The following is a 12,592-nucleotide window of genomic DNA, read 5'->3' on the forward strand; positions in this document are numbered from 1 at the left end:
CCTCAGCTCAAGCCATGGATGTATGAAGAGAACCAGATACAGCGTTGGAAGCGGGGCCCCGGTCATTCATACAAGAGTTGCTCATTGGCGCATGAAGCCTAAATGGCTCGAGTTCCATTTGGATCTTGGCGGAGTACCAAGATGGTTGGTGGAGTAGCGTCCGTTCGGTCAAATGACTCGTTTAGGGGGTCCTAATGTCACGCTGTCGTCACGGCTTGTGCTCAAGCCTCGGTCTGGGTCTCACTCACATGAAAGGAGGAAGGGAAATAACTCTGGATTCAGCTATTAGTGCGTTTTACAACTTTAAAAACTTAATATTTTAAATAAGGGCTATTAGAGTGTTCGTACGGGGGAGTTGATTCAGCTAAAAACAATTATCCGCTGAGTTACAGACGTCTCTTTCCCAATGTAAGTCTATGAGAAAAAGTATTTTTGGGCACAATGGCATCATGTGGCTGACATGGAAGTTGCAGTACCGCCGTTTGGCCACTACGAAAGTTGGGATCGACGACCAGCGCTCTTCCTGGGGGTTTGATAGACGGGAGCCAACTTACTGTATCTGTAACACCGGCTCCGCCTCTTAAGGTGGACCAGCTTTTCTCCTTAAATTGACGTTTTTTTCCACAGCTTTTTAAATAATTATGAACATTTCTTTTAACCGTTTTAACCGATAGCGTTAATCGGTTAAAATGCTTAATGTCGGTTAACGGTTCATTATTAACATCCCTAATCCTTACTGTTTCAAACAGACGCAGAAGAAGAAGAAGAAGAGCATGTTTTTAGACCTTGGAGACTACTCAGAGTCAAAAGCAGGTGCTCTGTGTATATGCACTGCATTTCACGACATTACTGTTACAACACAGCCTATACTATCTAAACCACTTAGGCTAAAGTAGATGCTTTCAGTTACAGGTTATGAAGTCGTAATTTACTATTCAAAGCTGTTTGTGCCCTTCCAGGAAATAAGAAATCACACTTCCGCCCCGATCAACAGAATGCTTGTTGCATGTCACATTTACTTATCCTTTCACTGGCGTACCTGCATCTGTGTCACGTAGACCGGCTTGTTGATGAGTATCCACGTGGACGTCTCGTAGCAGGGGGGGATGGTGATGGAGCCCTCGTAGGTGATGTAACGCGTGGTGTCGGGATAAAGTTCGCCTATGTTCAGGCCCATTAATAAGAACGCATCATCTAGAGAGAGAGAGAGAGAGAGAGAGAGAGAGAGAGAGAGAGAGAGGAAGAGGGTTGAGGTGATGCAGTGTGTTGTGTTCACTGTCAAAGAAAGAAGAGCATACTGTGTGTGGTTTATGTAGAGTATTGCATCAGGGTATACATCTTTAATGTTTGGACCAATTAACAATTAAAAGGAATGATTTGCCTGAGAAAAAACAGAAATATGCTGGAGCAGAGTGTGTGTGTGTGTGTGTGTGTGTGTGTGTTGTATTAATTAAGGACAGTCACATTATGGGGACACACCTCACGTTTATGGACAAACAGTAGCCGGCAGGAAACCGTTCAGTTTTAAGGTTAAGGCCTGCCTCTTGGTTTAGGTTAGTGTACGTCCCCAGAGAATTAATAGAAGTCAATGTGATGTCCTCCTACGTGACAAAAACAAGTTTGTGTGTGTGCGTGGGTGTGTGTGTGTGTGTGCGGCTGCATAGCTTTGCTATGTTTAGCCCCATTAACAGGAAGGAACTCTCCAGAGGGCCGTACTTCACAGCAGACGGTGGAAAACAGAATTTGGCAATGTAGCACTGATTTGTATGAAATTAAGAATGCATTCTAGCTGAAGGCAAACACCGCAAAACATGTGTGTGTGGTGTGTGTGTGTGTGTTTGTGCGTGTGTGTGTCTCACGCTTGTAGTTGATTCTGGTGATGGTGTCTCTATTGAGCATGCGGTTGAGGAAGGCGTTGGAGTTTTCAGAGAGCTGAGAGATGGCAAAGAGAGAGAGGGATCACATATTCATCACAAACCACAGTACAACACGGACACACACACACACACACACACACACACACACACACACACACACACACACACGCTCACGCACTGCCCCCGTGGTATACATATAAAATGCATAATCCAACTGAGAGGCTATGTTATGAGTTAAACCATCTTTTTACTAATGGATTTGTTTCTTGATCGGTCCTCGGTGATGGTTCCGGGTGCTCCCAGAAGGACTCGCTGACCTTTATGAAGATGGAGACCACAGCGATGCCATGGGGGCTCTTAGCTGCCTCAGTGTAGTTGGCATACAGATCCTGGTTATAATGGATCAACTGGACCTGAAAGAGACACACAATGACACAGAGGTACTCCAGCAGGACTGCAACTAATTCATATTTTGGAGTTTGACTTATGGTATTGATTAAAGGGACTCTATGTAAGAATCAGAAATTGCGTGTTAACAGCGACACCTGTGGCCGTTAAGTCAACGAAAGTCAGCGTCCTGTTGCTCGCGCTTGTGCTCGCTCTACATAGACATGAACGAACATCGGTCAAAACAGTGAGGTGACACACGTCAGCTAAAAGCACAATATCACTCTATATTTCAGCTGCTTAGCAGTAATGTTAGCTGACCAGACGAAGGTTTCTCCATGAATCAATGCTGATCCTAGTGTTGGCTTTTCCTGCCTCAGACTCCCGACCGCGGCCGGAGGGAACAGGGAAGACACCGGAGTTTTGGTCGGGGACGATAACGTTTCTCGCTGCAGAGCCGAAGCTCTCTCCATGAATCACTGCTGATACTGTGTTTTCCTGCTTCAGCCTCCCGTCTTCTGCAGTGTGTAGTATGCGTGCATGCACGTGAGAGGTGGAGCGTGTGAGAACGAGCGCGGTGTGTGAGTGAAGGCAAGCAGGCAGGCAGAGGAGCAGAGATTCCGGCCCTGGAGACCAAAGCTAAGGTCTACCCTGTGTCTTCTGGCCGCGGTCGGGGGCTGGAGCAGGAAGAGCTGACACTGTTTTGCAAATATAACTAGATATAACTTTGCGGTTTTGGTGCTTCCATGTAGCTTGTGTTGGAACAGCGTAGCCACACGCAAGTGTGCGCATGGGACACCGACCAGGTTTATACGTGTAAGAAGTTACAAACAGTACCTTTTTGATTGATTTAATCTTCAAAACAAAAAAAGACAATGTGAAACTACCCATCATGAACAATTTGCTGCACCATCCATTGAAATGAACTGATTTTGCTGAATGCTGTCTGTACAAGGCTTTAAGAGTGGAGTATACATAAAGTCTTTCTGCGTCCTTGTTAATGATAAACTAACTAACCATCCATTACTGCCAAGGATGTCGAGTCTGTGTGTCAAGTGGATACTGATTGGATCCAAACGGATCAAGCATACTGAGTATCAGCTTTGATGAAGGAGGTGAAAATAGGACTTTGAAGCATAAACAAAATGTTTTGGAGTTAGTTTCTATGACTTTTTATTCGTTCTCAGGAAGTTATTATAATATTACTGCTCTTTTCAGCCTTGTTAATTGGTAGTGCACCATTCTGCTGCCGGTGTTGATGTTCTTTCTCTATTAGGTTCTGTTAGGTATGTGCACGGCATTTCGGATGGGGTCTGACTGTGCTCGGGTCCCCGTCAGATTGGGTCATTTCATAAATGTGGGGTTGGACCAAGCCCCCAGGAAGAGCGCCGGTTGTTGATGCCAACTTTCGGAGTGGCCAAATGGCGGTACTGCAACTTCTGTGTCCGCAACGTGATGCATTGGGCCTAAAACAGACTTTTTCCCATAGACTTACATTAGGAAAGAGACATCTGTAACTCAGCGGATAATTTTATTTTAGGTAAATCAACTTCCCAGTATGAAAACTCTAATAGCCCTTATTTAAATCATTAGGTCCTAAGAGTTGTAAAATGCACTAATGGGCGAATCCAGAGTTATTTCCCTTCCTCCGTTCATGTGAATGAGACCCAGACCGAGACCGGAGTGAGGGCTGGGAGGCAGAGTTAGCAAGCCGTGACGACAGCGTGACGGTTGTGAACCCGTGACCGAGCCATGTGACCGAGCGGACGCTTCTGCGCCCGTTCCGTGGGCCCAATTGATGCGGAAGATCGCCGGAAGATCCGGGTACTTTTCCAGTCAGAAGTCGAGCCATTTTGGCTTCTTGCGCCACTGAGCAACTTTCATAGGAATGAACAGGGCCCCGCCTCCAACGCTGTATCCAGTTCACTTTATACATCTATGGGTTGGGGTAGGTTTTCCACCGGTTACCCAGAGTATTTAGCCCAGGTGGATTGACTTCCACATTCTGTGTTGATGATAGACTTCATTAAATTAGCCTCGTCGGTTACTAGCTACAGTTCTTATTTACCCATTAAAGATTGTGGGGGGTTCCTTATCTGCTGCGAGGGTCCAAGGACAGAGGGTTTCATATGGTGTATAGATTGTAAATTTGTGGTTTTGAGCTATATAAATCAAATTGTCTTGACATGAATTCGGCTGTAGTCGTGGTGCTTTTGCTCTGCCCGACGAATTTCGACTCAACCTCTGAGATTAGTTCTTCCTCCAGAACAGATGTAGAAACCCAAACCCAATCTGCATAATAAGAGGGAGAAGCATGTCAAGCTTCACAGCTTCCTTTTTAACATCACTGCGTGTCTCTCTGGACATGAGTGCATTTACAAAACGGGAGTTGAAGACAGAAAAGCTCAATGAATCTCCACAGAGACAAGAAAACAATCTTGACAACCACAAGTTTGGATTGATTTCAATGTGGATAACAAGCTTTGAGATCAAGAGTGCTCACATATGAAAAAGTTTTCCTCTTAATGAGAGATTCACAACTTGCTCTGTGTGGGTGCATTTTACTGTTTTATGTGTGCGATAACAATCATGTCGTCATTATGTCTCCGTTTGCTATCAGCAATGATCTTATCATATTCACTGCGCTTCTGCCTATGTAGATGGGTTTGTATGTGTATGTGTGTGTGTTCTTACCTCTCCAGGAAAGCCCTGTCCATTGAGCAGGTGCTCTGAACCCGTGGAGTCCTCGCTCCCAAAGTGGAGGCGGACCTCCTCCAGCCTGTAGCTGTAGCCCAGAGGGCCCCCGGAGATGTTCACCAGGTGGGATTTGTCTGGCCGTAGGGACACGTGCTTCCCCGTGTTGTACATGGTGCATCCTATCTACAGAGAAACACACACAGGGATGGCTGTAATTTCACTACTCTGTTACCACTGCAACAGATAACAGCATTATATTTAGTATTTGTGCATCTATTTCTACACGTGGAATGCTATTTGCGCATTTGCAGATTTCTTCCTGTGCATTTAGGGGCCACATGACATTTGTAACCTGTTTGTATATGGAATGTTGTCCGATTCGTACCAGAGCAGATCATTTTACATGTAAACCTATAACATTTTTATGTGGAATTAAAATAGGTATTTACAGAGTAAGTTATGCTTATTTGAAAATCGACCTGCATTTTTGTGGATGTGACTTTACACAACACAAATACAAAAATACGGTTGTGGGTAGTGAAATATTTGTAGATCATGGAACATATTTGTGAATTGTCTTCTATGGATTACAACTCTTATCTACAGATCTGCTGCGGTACGAATCGGACAAAATTCCGTAAACAAGCAGGGGTAAGTTACAAATGTCATGTGGCCAATAAATCCATAGGAAGCGATCTGCAAATGCGCAAATATCATTCCACGTGTAGAAATAGATGCACAAATGCGTATATATCACTTTACATGTAAACCTTAAAATATGTATTTACAGAGTAAGTTATGCGTATTTGCAAATCGCCGTTTATTTTTGTGGATATGACTTTACACAACACAAATACAAAAATACATGTTTGTGGATAGTGAAATATTTGGAAATCATAGTACACTTTTGGGGATTGTCTTCTGTGGATTACAACTAATTAAATCCAATAAAAACTTCCATACAATGCCTTCTTGACCAATTAGCTTGTTGAATCTGTTCCGTCATGAACAGATCCTCTCAGTCTTTCAAACATCATATCGAGTGTCGTGGTGAAGTCAGGTTTCAAATACTGTTTTATTTTGCTGCAAGGAAAAAATTTATTCAAGCGACACTTTTATCAGTAGTTGATTATGGTGATATTTTATATATGCATGCAAATTCATCTTCTTTGAAAATGATAGATTCATTATACCATGTAGCGTTAGCATTCGTCTCTGATTCAGGTTTCCACACATGGTTATGAGACAGTTGGTTCTACAACCGTAGAATGGAGCACATGTACAAGTTCTCTGCTGATGCCTAAAGCCGTCACTATTGGCCACACAGACATATCAGGCTCGTTGGAAATGAACTGCGCCTCGCCTGGAAAGTAGAACGACGAGATCAGGCGGCAGCAGCAGCAGGGGGCGGGGACAAAGAACTGCGGTCAAGTCGGACAGTTTCTAGCCGTTTCCAGCAGCCTTCAAAGAATTTACAGGAAGTCATAGAAAGAGTTACTTCCTGTTAGATCCGATCTGTAGGCCATTTGCAGTTTTCAGACCACGCTGGGATTTATTTATATTTGTTTGTAAATCTATGTGGAAATGTGCATGTATCTGGCATTGGATTCTATCCTTTATTATTTGTATGTCCGCTTTGTAAAGCACAAAATGAGCCCTCGTTTTGATAAGTGTAATATATAGATAACCTTCATTACTATAATAATTATCAACCACACAAGATATGTTGAACAGATGAAACCTTCATTGCACAACATGAGACTAATATCCTACAATCTAGTGTTAAATAATTACACAGAAAGTTGAGACTTTCTACTACAGTTGGTGTTGCTGTCAAAACTGAGAGCCAATCAGCTCTTTGATCAGGCAACAGCCAGGCGTTTCCCATAATGCCCTGGGTCTTGCAGTCGGTGGAGAGCAACTGCGGCGCCTGGCTCTAAAAACTGCGGCCGCCTCAATGAGGTTATCGTCGTGCGAGTTGGCATCAAGTCGGACACAGATCTAACCGGCATACGTTGCGCGGCGATCGGCGGTGATCGGTTCTGCGCAGGCCTGGCTTGTCTCCAACGAGCCTATTGTCAGGGGAGGTGGAGGGGTCGCGTGTAACAGCAGCATGAACAGACTAAAGGCAGAGAGAGAATCTTATTTAAAAAGAGACAGCAGCAAGATGATAGACTGACAATGTAGGTGTGTCCCAGTGCTATTGGATGGATGTGACCAGCTGATATCAGAATGGACAGCCCCAAACCCTCAAATGACAGCAAGAAAATTATGAGTGAGTGTGTGTGAGAGAGGAGTGAATGGCAGGATGTATGAGAAATAAAGCACTGGCTGAAGCATGTCTTCCTGACTGAACTTTCGCTAGAGCTTCATTTAGTGTCATAATATGAAAAAAAAAATCACGTATTGCTACTGTAGAACACGGAAAATACAAGAAACTACCATTCAAGACTTGAGAAAAGTCAGTTACGGTTTCCTCTCCTTATCTCTAACGCAACAGCACTGGAGATAAACTGGAACAAGATCTCGGGTCTGTTACCATGAGGGTGCCGCTTCATGACACTTCTGCCTTAAGTGCTGTAATGGGGCCCCTATTCTATTTTTACCCTGGGTAATCCCATCGCCTCCAGCCCTAGCAGCACCATGGCCCACTTCTACAACTGTACCAGCTTTGTCTTCTGACAAAATGCAGAATGGAGAAGGTAGGATGTGCTGTGATGTGCAACAGGGTTTGCTGCAACCTGTTTTTTTAATGTCCATTTCAGTGAGCTGACTGTCTCAGCCCGATTATTGAACGAGAGGACAGTTCAGCTTCACCTGTTCACTCTGGATATTAATGTGGTGTTATGATCTGTTTTATAAAGTCAACCAGAGCGAGAGGCGGTGTATGTTGTAGACAGGATAACAGAACTATAGAGTGCTGTCTTAAATGATATAGGTTTTATATGTTTGTTCATGTACTGTAGGCTGATATTATTTAATGTCATTAATATGTTCTGGACCTATTGACCCATTTAGAGTTTCTCTATGGTCTCTTCAAAGGGCTTATTACGCTATCCTAACTCACACACAGCTTGTCTGCCAACCAACAGATCATACAAACAAAAAAGAGACAAGAAAAATAATTGATGTTATATATTTATTTTATACATTTATTCAGTATCATAATTATAAAATAATAATAATTGTATTTATATAACACCTTTCACTGGGCCAACAGGGTTACAAAGTGCTTCATAAATAATACAAAATAACCAGAAACATATTAAACAAACAAGACTTTCAAGCGGGAGGACCGTGTTCGAGACTGCTGTTGTGTTTTGCAAGTTACGTTAGTGACGGTTGTCACACGTTTGTCACATGACGTTACGTTGTTTCTGTACGTGTTTTACTTAGTTTATGTTTTTATTTAAAGCATGCATGTATTAAGATAACTGGATACGGCGTTGGAGGCTGGGCCCCGTTCATTCCTATGAGAGTTGCTCAGTGGCGCATGAAGCCAAAATGGCTCGACTTCCGACTGGAAAAGTTCCTCGGCTCTTCCGTCAATCTTCCGCATCTATTGGGACCACCGAGCAGGCGCAGTAGCGTCCGCTCGGTCACGGGGTCATAGCCGTCACGCTGTCGTCACGGCTTGCTAACTCCTCCTCCCAGCCCTCGCTCCAGCCTCGGTCTGGGTCTCATTCACATGAACGGAGGAAGGGAAATAACTCTGGATTCAGCTATTAGTGCATTTTACAACTTTTAGGACCTAATGATTTAAATAAGGGCTTTTAGAGTGTTCATACTGGGAAGTTGATTCACCTAAAATAAAATGATCCTTTGAGTTACAGACGTCTCTTTCTCATGTAAGTCTATGGGAAAAAGTATTTTTGGGCCCGACGGCATCACATGACGGACGTGGAAATTGCAGTACCGCTGTTTGGCCACTACGAAAGTTTGACCAACCATGACGCTTTCCCTTAACCTACCTAAGTGGTTTTGTTACCTGAACCTATCTGAGTTGCTTTGTTGCCCCCTGCTGGTTACAAACGTTAATACGGCTGTGTAATATTCACGTCTCTACGAGGCAAAACGTCCCTCTGACGCGCTGTCCTGTGGTGGGCAGGCGGGTTTATTACAGCATGTTGGTCATGTGTTTGCTATTTAATTGAAGCAACTTGCAGCTTGTTCTATGTTTAAAATCATTTAAAGAGATAAGGTTCTGAAGTTTCAGCTTGGCCTGCAGATCGTTCCAAGACATGTACTTGTTTACTGTGTCTTCTTCTATCGCCCCTTTGCATTCAATGTAGGATTGTTGTCCTTTGCCTTACTTTGACATACAGAACTAATTCCTCTATATTTACAGTGTATGACAAATAAAGTGACTCTGTTTGTTTGGATTCTTGTTGCTCATATTATGGCCCCAGAGCTGTATGTAGTCAGCTCATCACAACGCCCCTGGCAACACATAAACCAGTAATGCTCTTTACCTGCATGCCAGCTCTATTCATCATACATATTACATGACGTTCACATGTTCATTACTGCGGTTGGTATATAATAAATGAGGAAAAAAGCACTCAGCCTCAGTTTAATTGTGGCATGCCACTGCTGGGGTAGTATGAAATTAAAGCATTACTCACCAGCCTGTGGAATCTATTCACAGCATAATCCTTACAGAAAAGCACAACATTATTTTAAAAGAGGCTAAGGATTTAGAATCTAAAAATGACTGAATGATTTCCACTCTTCTATGCCACTCAACGACATCACACACTCAACTTTCTTCCTCTTCCACGTGAGACCCTGTGAGCTCGTATAGGATTGTTCAAAGCTGGATTCTCTCTCAACTATGCAAACATTTCAACCTCAGCTGTCAGACTGATTCATTTTACTCATTATTATTCATTTTCTTAATGTTATGTCAGCTTATTTCAGTTGCACATTACTGTGTATAAACTCTAAATATATTCAGATTTGATCCATGATTAAGGCCTGGTCACACCAGCATCTAAAACTGCAAAACTTCGCACCAAAATCATTTCTTTCCACCAGATTTGCTGGGATTAGTGGATTCACGAACAGGGGCGAAGCAAATCCATACCAAGTACAACTTTTGAATAATGTTAACCTGCAAATTTGTGCCGTTGACTAATAACAAACCATCTGGACGGTGCAAACTTTTGAGGGAACGGATCAGTCTGAGTATCCAAAACAGGAAGCTACTGTAGCTTATTAGCTGACAGGATTTATAATTCGCTTCAATTCAGAGTGGCTTTATCGGCATGAAAGTTTCAAAAGCAATGTTGCCAAAGCATCGAAATACAAAACACAAATACACAATAATAATAATATGAATATTAAAGTGTCAGTAGGCAGTATATTTTTGGCATCATTTGGCAAAATTTCCATAATAACCTTTCAGCATATTCAAGTGTTCTGAGAGAAAACTAGACTTTTGCACCTCCTCATGGCTCTGTTTTCAGGCTTTAGAAAATCTAGCCCGTGACGGGAGACTTTGACCAATCACAGGTAATTTCATTGCGAGAGCGTTCCTATTGGCTGTACTCCGGTCATGTGACCGGAACTTGGCGTTCCTTCACCAGATTTCACAATGGCGGCTTCAGCACCAAGCAGCTTCAGCTATAAGGTACAGCTGATGACAGCTGTATCAGTGAAACATCATTGTGACGGATAAATGAAAACAGCTATTTTCTGAATGTTTTTTTTTTTTTTAACATTCATTTCTAAAACATAACGCGAGCTGAAGTTACAGCGGAGGAGCAGCTGTTCTTACAGATGAGCAGCACAGAAGCTATAATATCTCAAAGGATTTCCACATCTTTTAACAAAACTGCATTAGATGACGGGGATTATTGCACAGCGGGTGGGCTTCGGGAAACACATGTGGGAGCTCCCTGCACTGGATCGAGCAAAACAAATCAAACATACTCCAAGTAATTGAGTACAAACAGGTTAAAGCTGTTTGATGTGTGGTCTCAGAAAACCGAACCAGCGTGAGGCAAATCTTCAAAGCCCTTAGCCTGTTTTCTGCCAAGCTTGTGTTGGAATCAAATGTATGCAGAGAGAGAGAGGCAAGACTGAGGGACACGAGGGGTCGATAGAAGAGGGAATGAAGAAGATTTTGAAAAAGTAGAAAAGCCAGTGGGGGGGGGGGGGTAAATGTGACACTGGTGAACAAAATGAGATGAAAGTGGTGGCTGGAAAATGGACAAAAGCAGAGAGAAGCAGAGAGGATGGAGATGGTATTAATAATGGCAAAGATGAAACTGAAGAAGAGGAAAGCCGTGATGGTTGAGTGGTTGGACATAATGAGGAGCTCTGAGCCGGCTCGAACCCTGCTGACAGAGGTGAAACGGAAGAACGTTAAATGTTAGTCTTTTTTTTTTTATCTGTAAATGATCTGACTGAAGTGCTATTCATATGGGAGGGCACAACTTTCAGTTTCATCTCCCACTTTGTCTTGAACGTCTTATGGGGACGATGTAGCTTTCACTGGATTCAATTAGGAGCTGAATCCATTCCTGTTTCTCCCAGATTTCCCAGCTGGGCCATCAGAACCATGGATGTATTAAAGGGTACTCCAGCGGTTTTGTACTGTACTCGCATAAAGTTGAGGGAATTGCAAGAGATAGATCTGAATAAGAATCGTAAAAAATCAGTGGAGGCCGAGATACCTGAGTAGTCCCTACTGGGTCAATCGCTGAAAACACTAGATCCTACATTTCCCATAATGCAGCTCAACAGCGTCTTTTCATCAGACCCTCCATGTCTGGTAAACACCCACATCTTTCAATCTCCACACCCCCCCCCAAGTTCGTAGCTCAAGCCCAAGCCTTGATAACCTCGATGACATCAGGGGATATAGTCCTGATAGCCTTTCGGTTAGTGGAATTAGGTTCAGAGTCCTGGCGCTTCGCGACAGATTTGTTGAATGAGCTATTAAAGCTGAAGTAGAGGAGATTGGATCAAATATGAATAAAAAAAGTTATTTTTGTAAAACGGTCGCTATATCGTGACAGTAGTACATGAAACAGGTACCTGAAAAAAATCATGTGCCTCTTTGTCCTCCGGTGCTCCTAACGGCATCTGCAAAATTTCACAGACCGGAGGAAAACCAGCAGTAAGAGCTGATCTGAGGTCTGCTGTCCATCTGCTGTCTATGAGAGCTGGCTGTCAATCACTCACGAACTCCGACCAAATGGTCAAACTAGGCTGCGCTGATCAAATATGAATCAATATTATGTTACGTTAATGCCTATTTCTCTCCTCAGATGTTTTCAGAATCATCTTGTAGTGTACGGTTTAGCTGTAAAATGAGAAAGTTTGTGACCCGGCTGACATGTTGGAAATCTCTTGAAGGAACGCCAAGTTCCGGTCACATGACTGGAGCACAGCCAATAGGAACGCTCTCTCAATGAAATGTTCTGTGATTGGTCAAAGTCTCCCGTCACGGGCCAGATTTTTTAAAGCCTGAAAACAGAGCCATGAGGAGGAGCAGAAGTCTAGTTATCTTTTAGAACACTTGAATTACAATATGCTGAAAGGTTATTATGGAATTTTTGCCCAATGAAGCCAAAAATATGCTGCCTACTGAAGCTTTAATAGCACAGAGGCCAACAACGGCA

General features: G+C 43.1%; 1 protein-coding gene across 2 annotated transcripts in view; it reads right to left on the reverse strand.

Annotated features, from left to right (window-relative positions):
• LOC141781503 (carbonic anhydrase-related protein 10-like) overlaps window positions 1-12,592 on the reverse strand; it is a 106,934-nt gene that overhangs the window by 19,795 nt on the left and 74,547 nt on the right. Inside the window, exons 4-7 of one of the 2 annotated variants that reach the window (XM_074657326.1) lie at window positions 4,959-5,144; window positions 2,129-2,290; window positions 1,860-1,932; window positions 1,040-1,194 (exon numbers count right to left, since the gene is read on the reverse strand). In XM_074657326.1, coding sequence (XP_074513427.1) covers window positions 1,040-1,194; window positions 1,860-1,932; window positions 2,129-2,290; window positions 4,959-5,144 — 576 coding nt within the window. The remainder of the gene's footprint in view (window positions 1-1,039; window positions 1,195-1,859; window positions 1,933-2,128; window positions 2,291-4,958; window positions 5,145-12,592) is intronic. The other variant, XM_074657328.1, reaches the window with a different exon arrangement.

Source organism: Sebastes fasciatus, chromosome 13, assembly GCF_043250625.1.
Source record: "Sebastes fasciatus isolate fSebFas1 chromosome 13, fSebFas1.pri, whole genome shotgun sequence".
Taxonomy (NCBI): Eukaryota; Metazoa; Chordata; class Actinopteri; order Perciformes; family Sebastidae; genus Sebastes; species Sebastes fasciatus.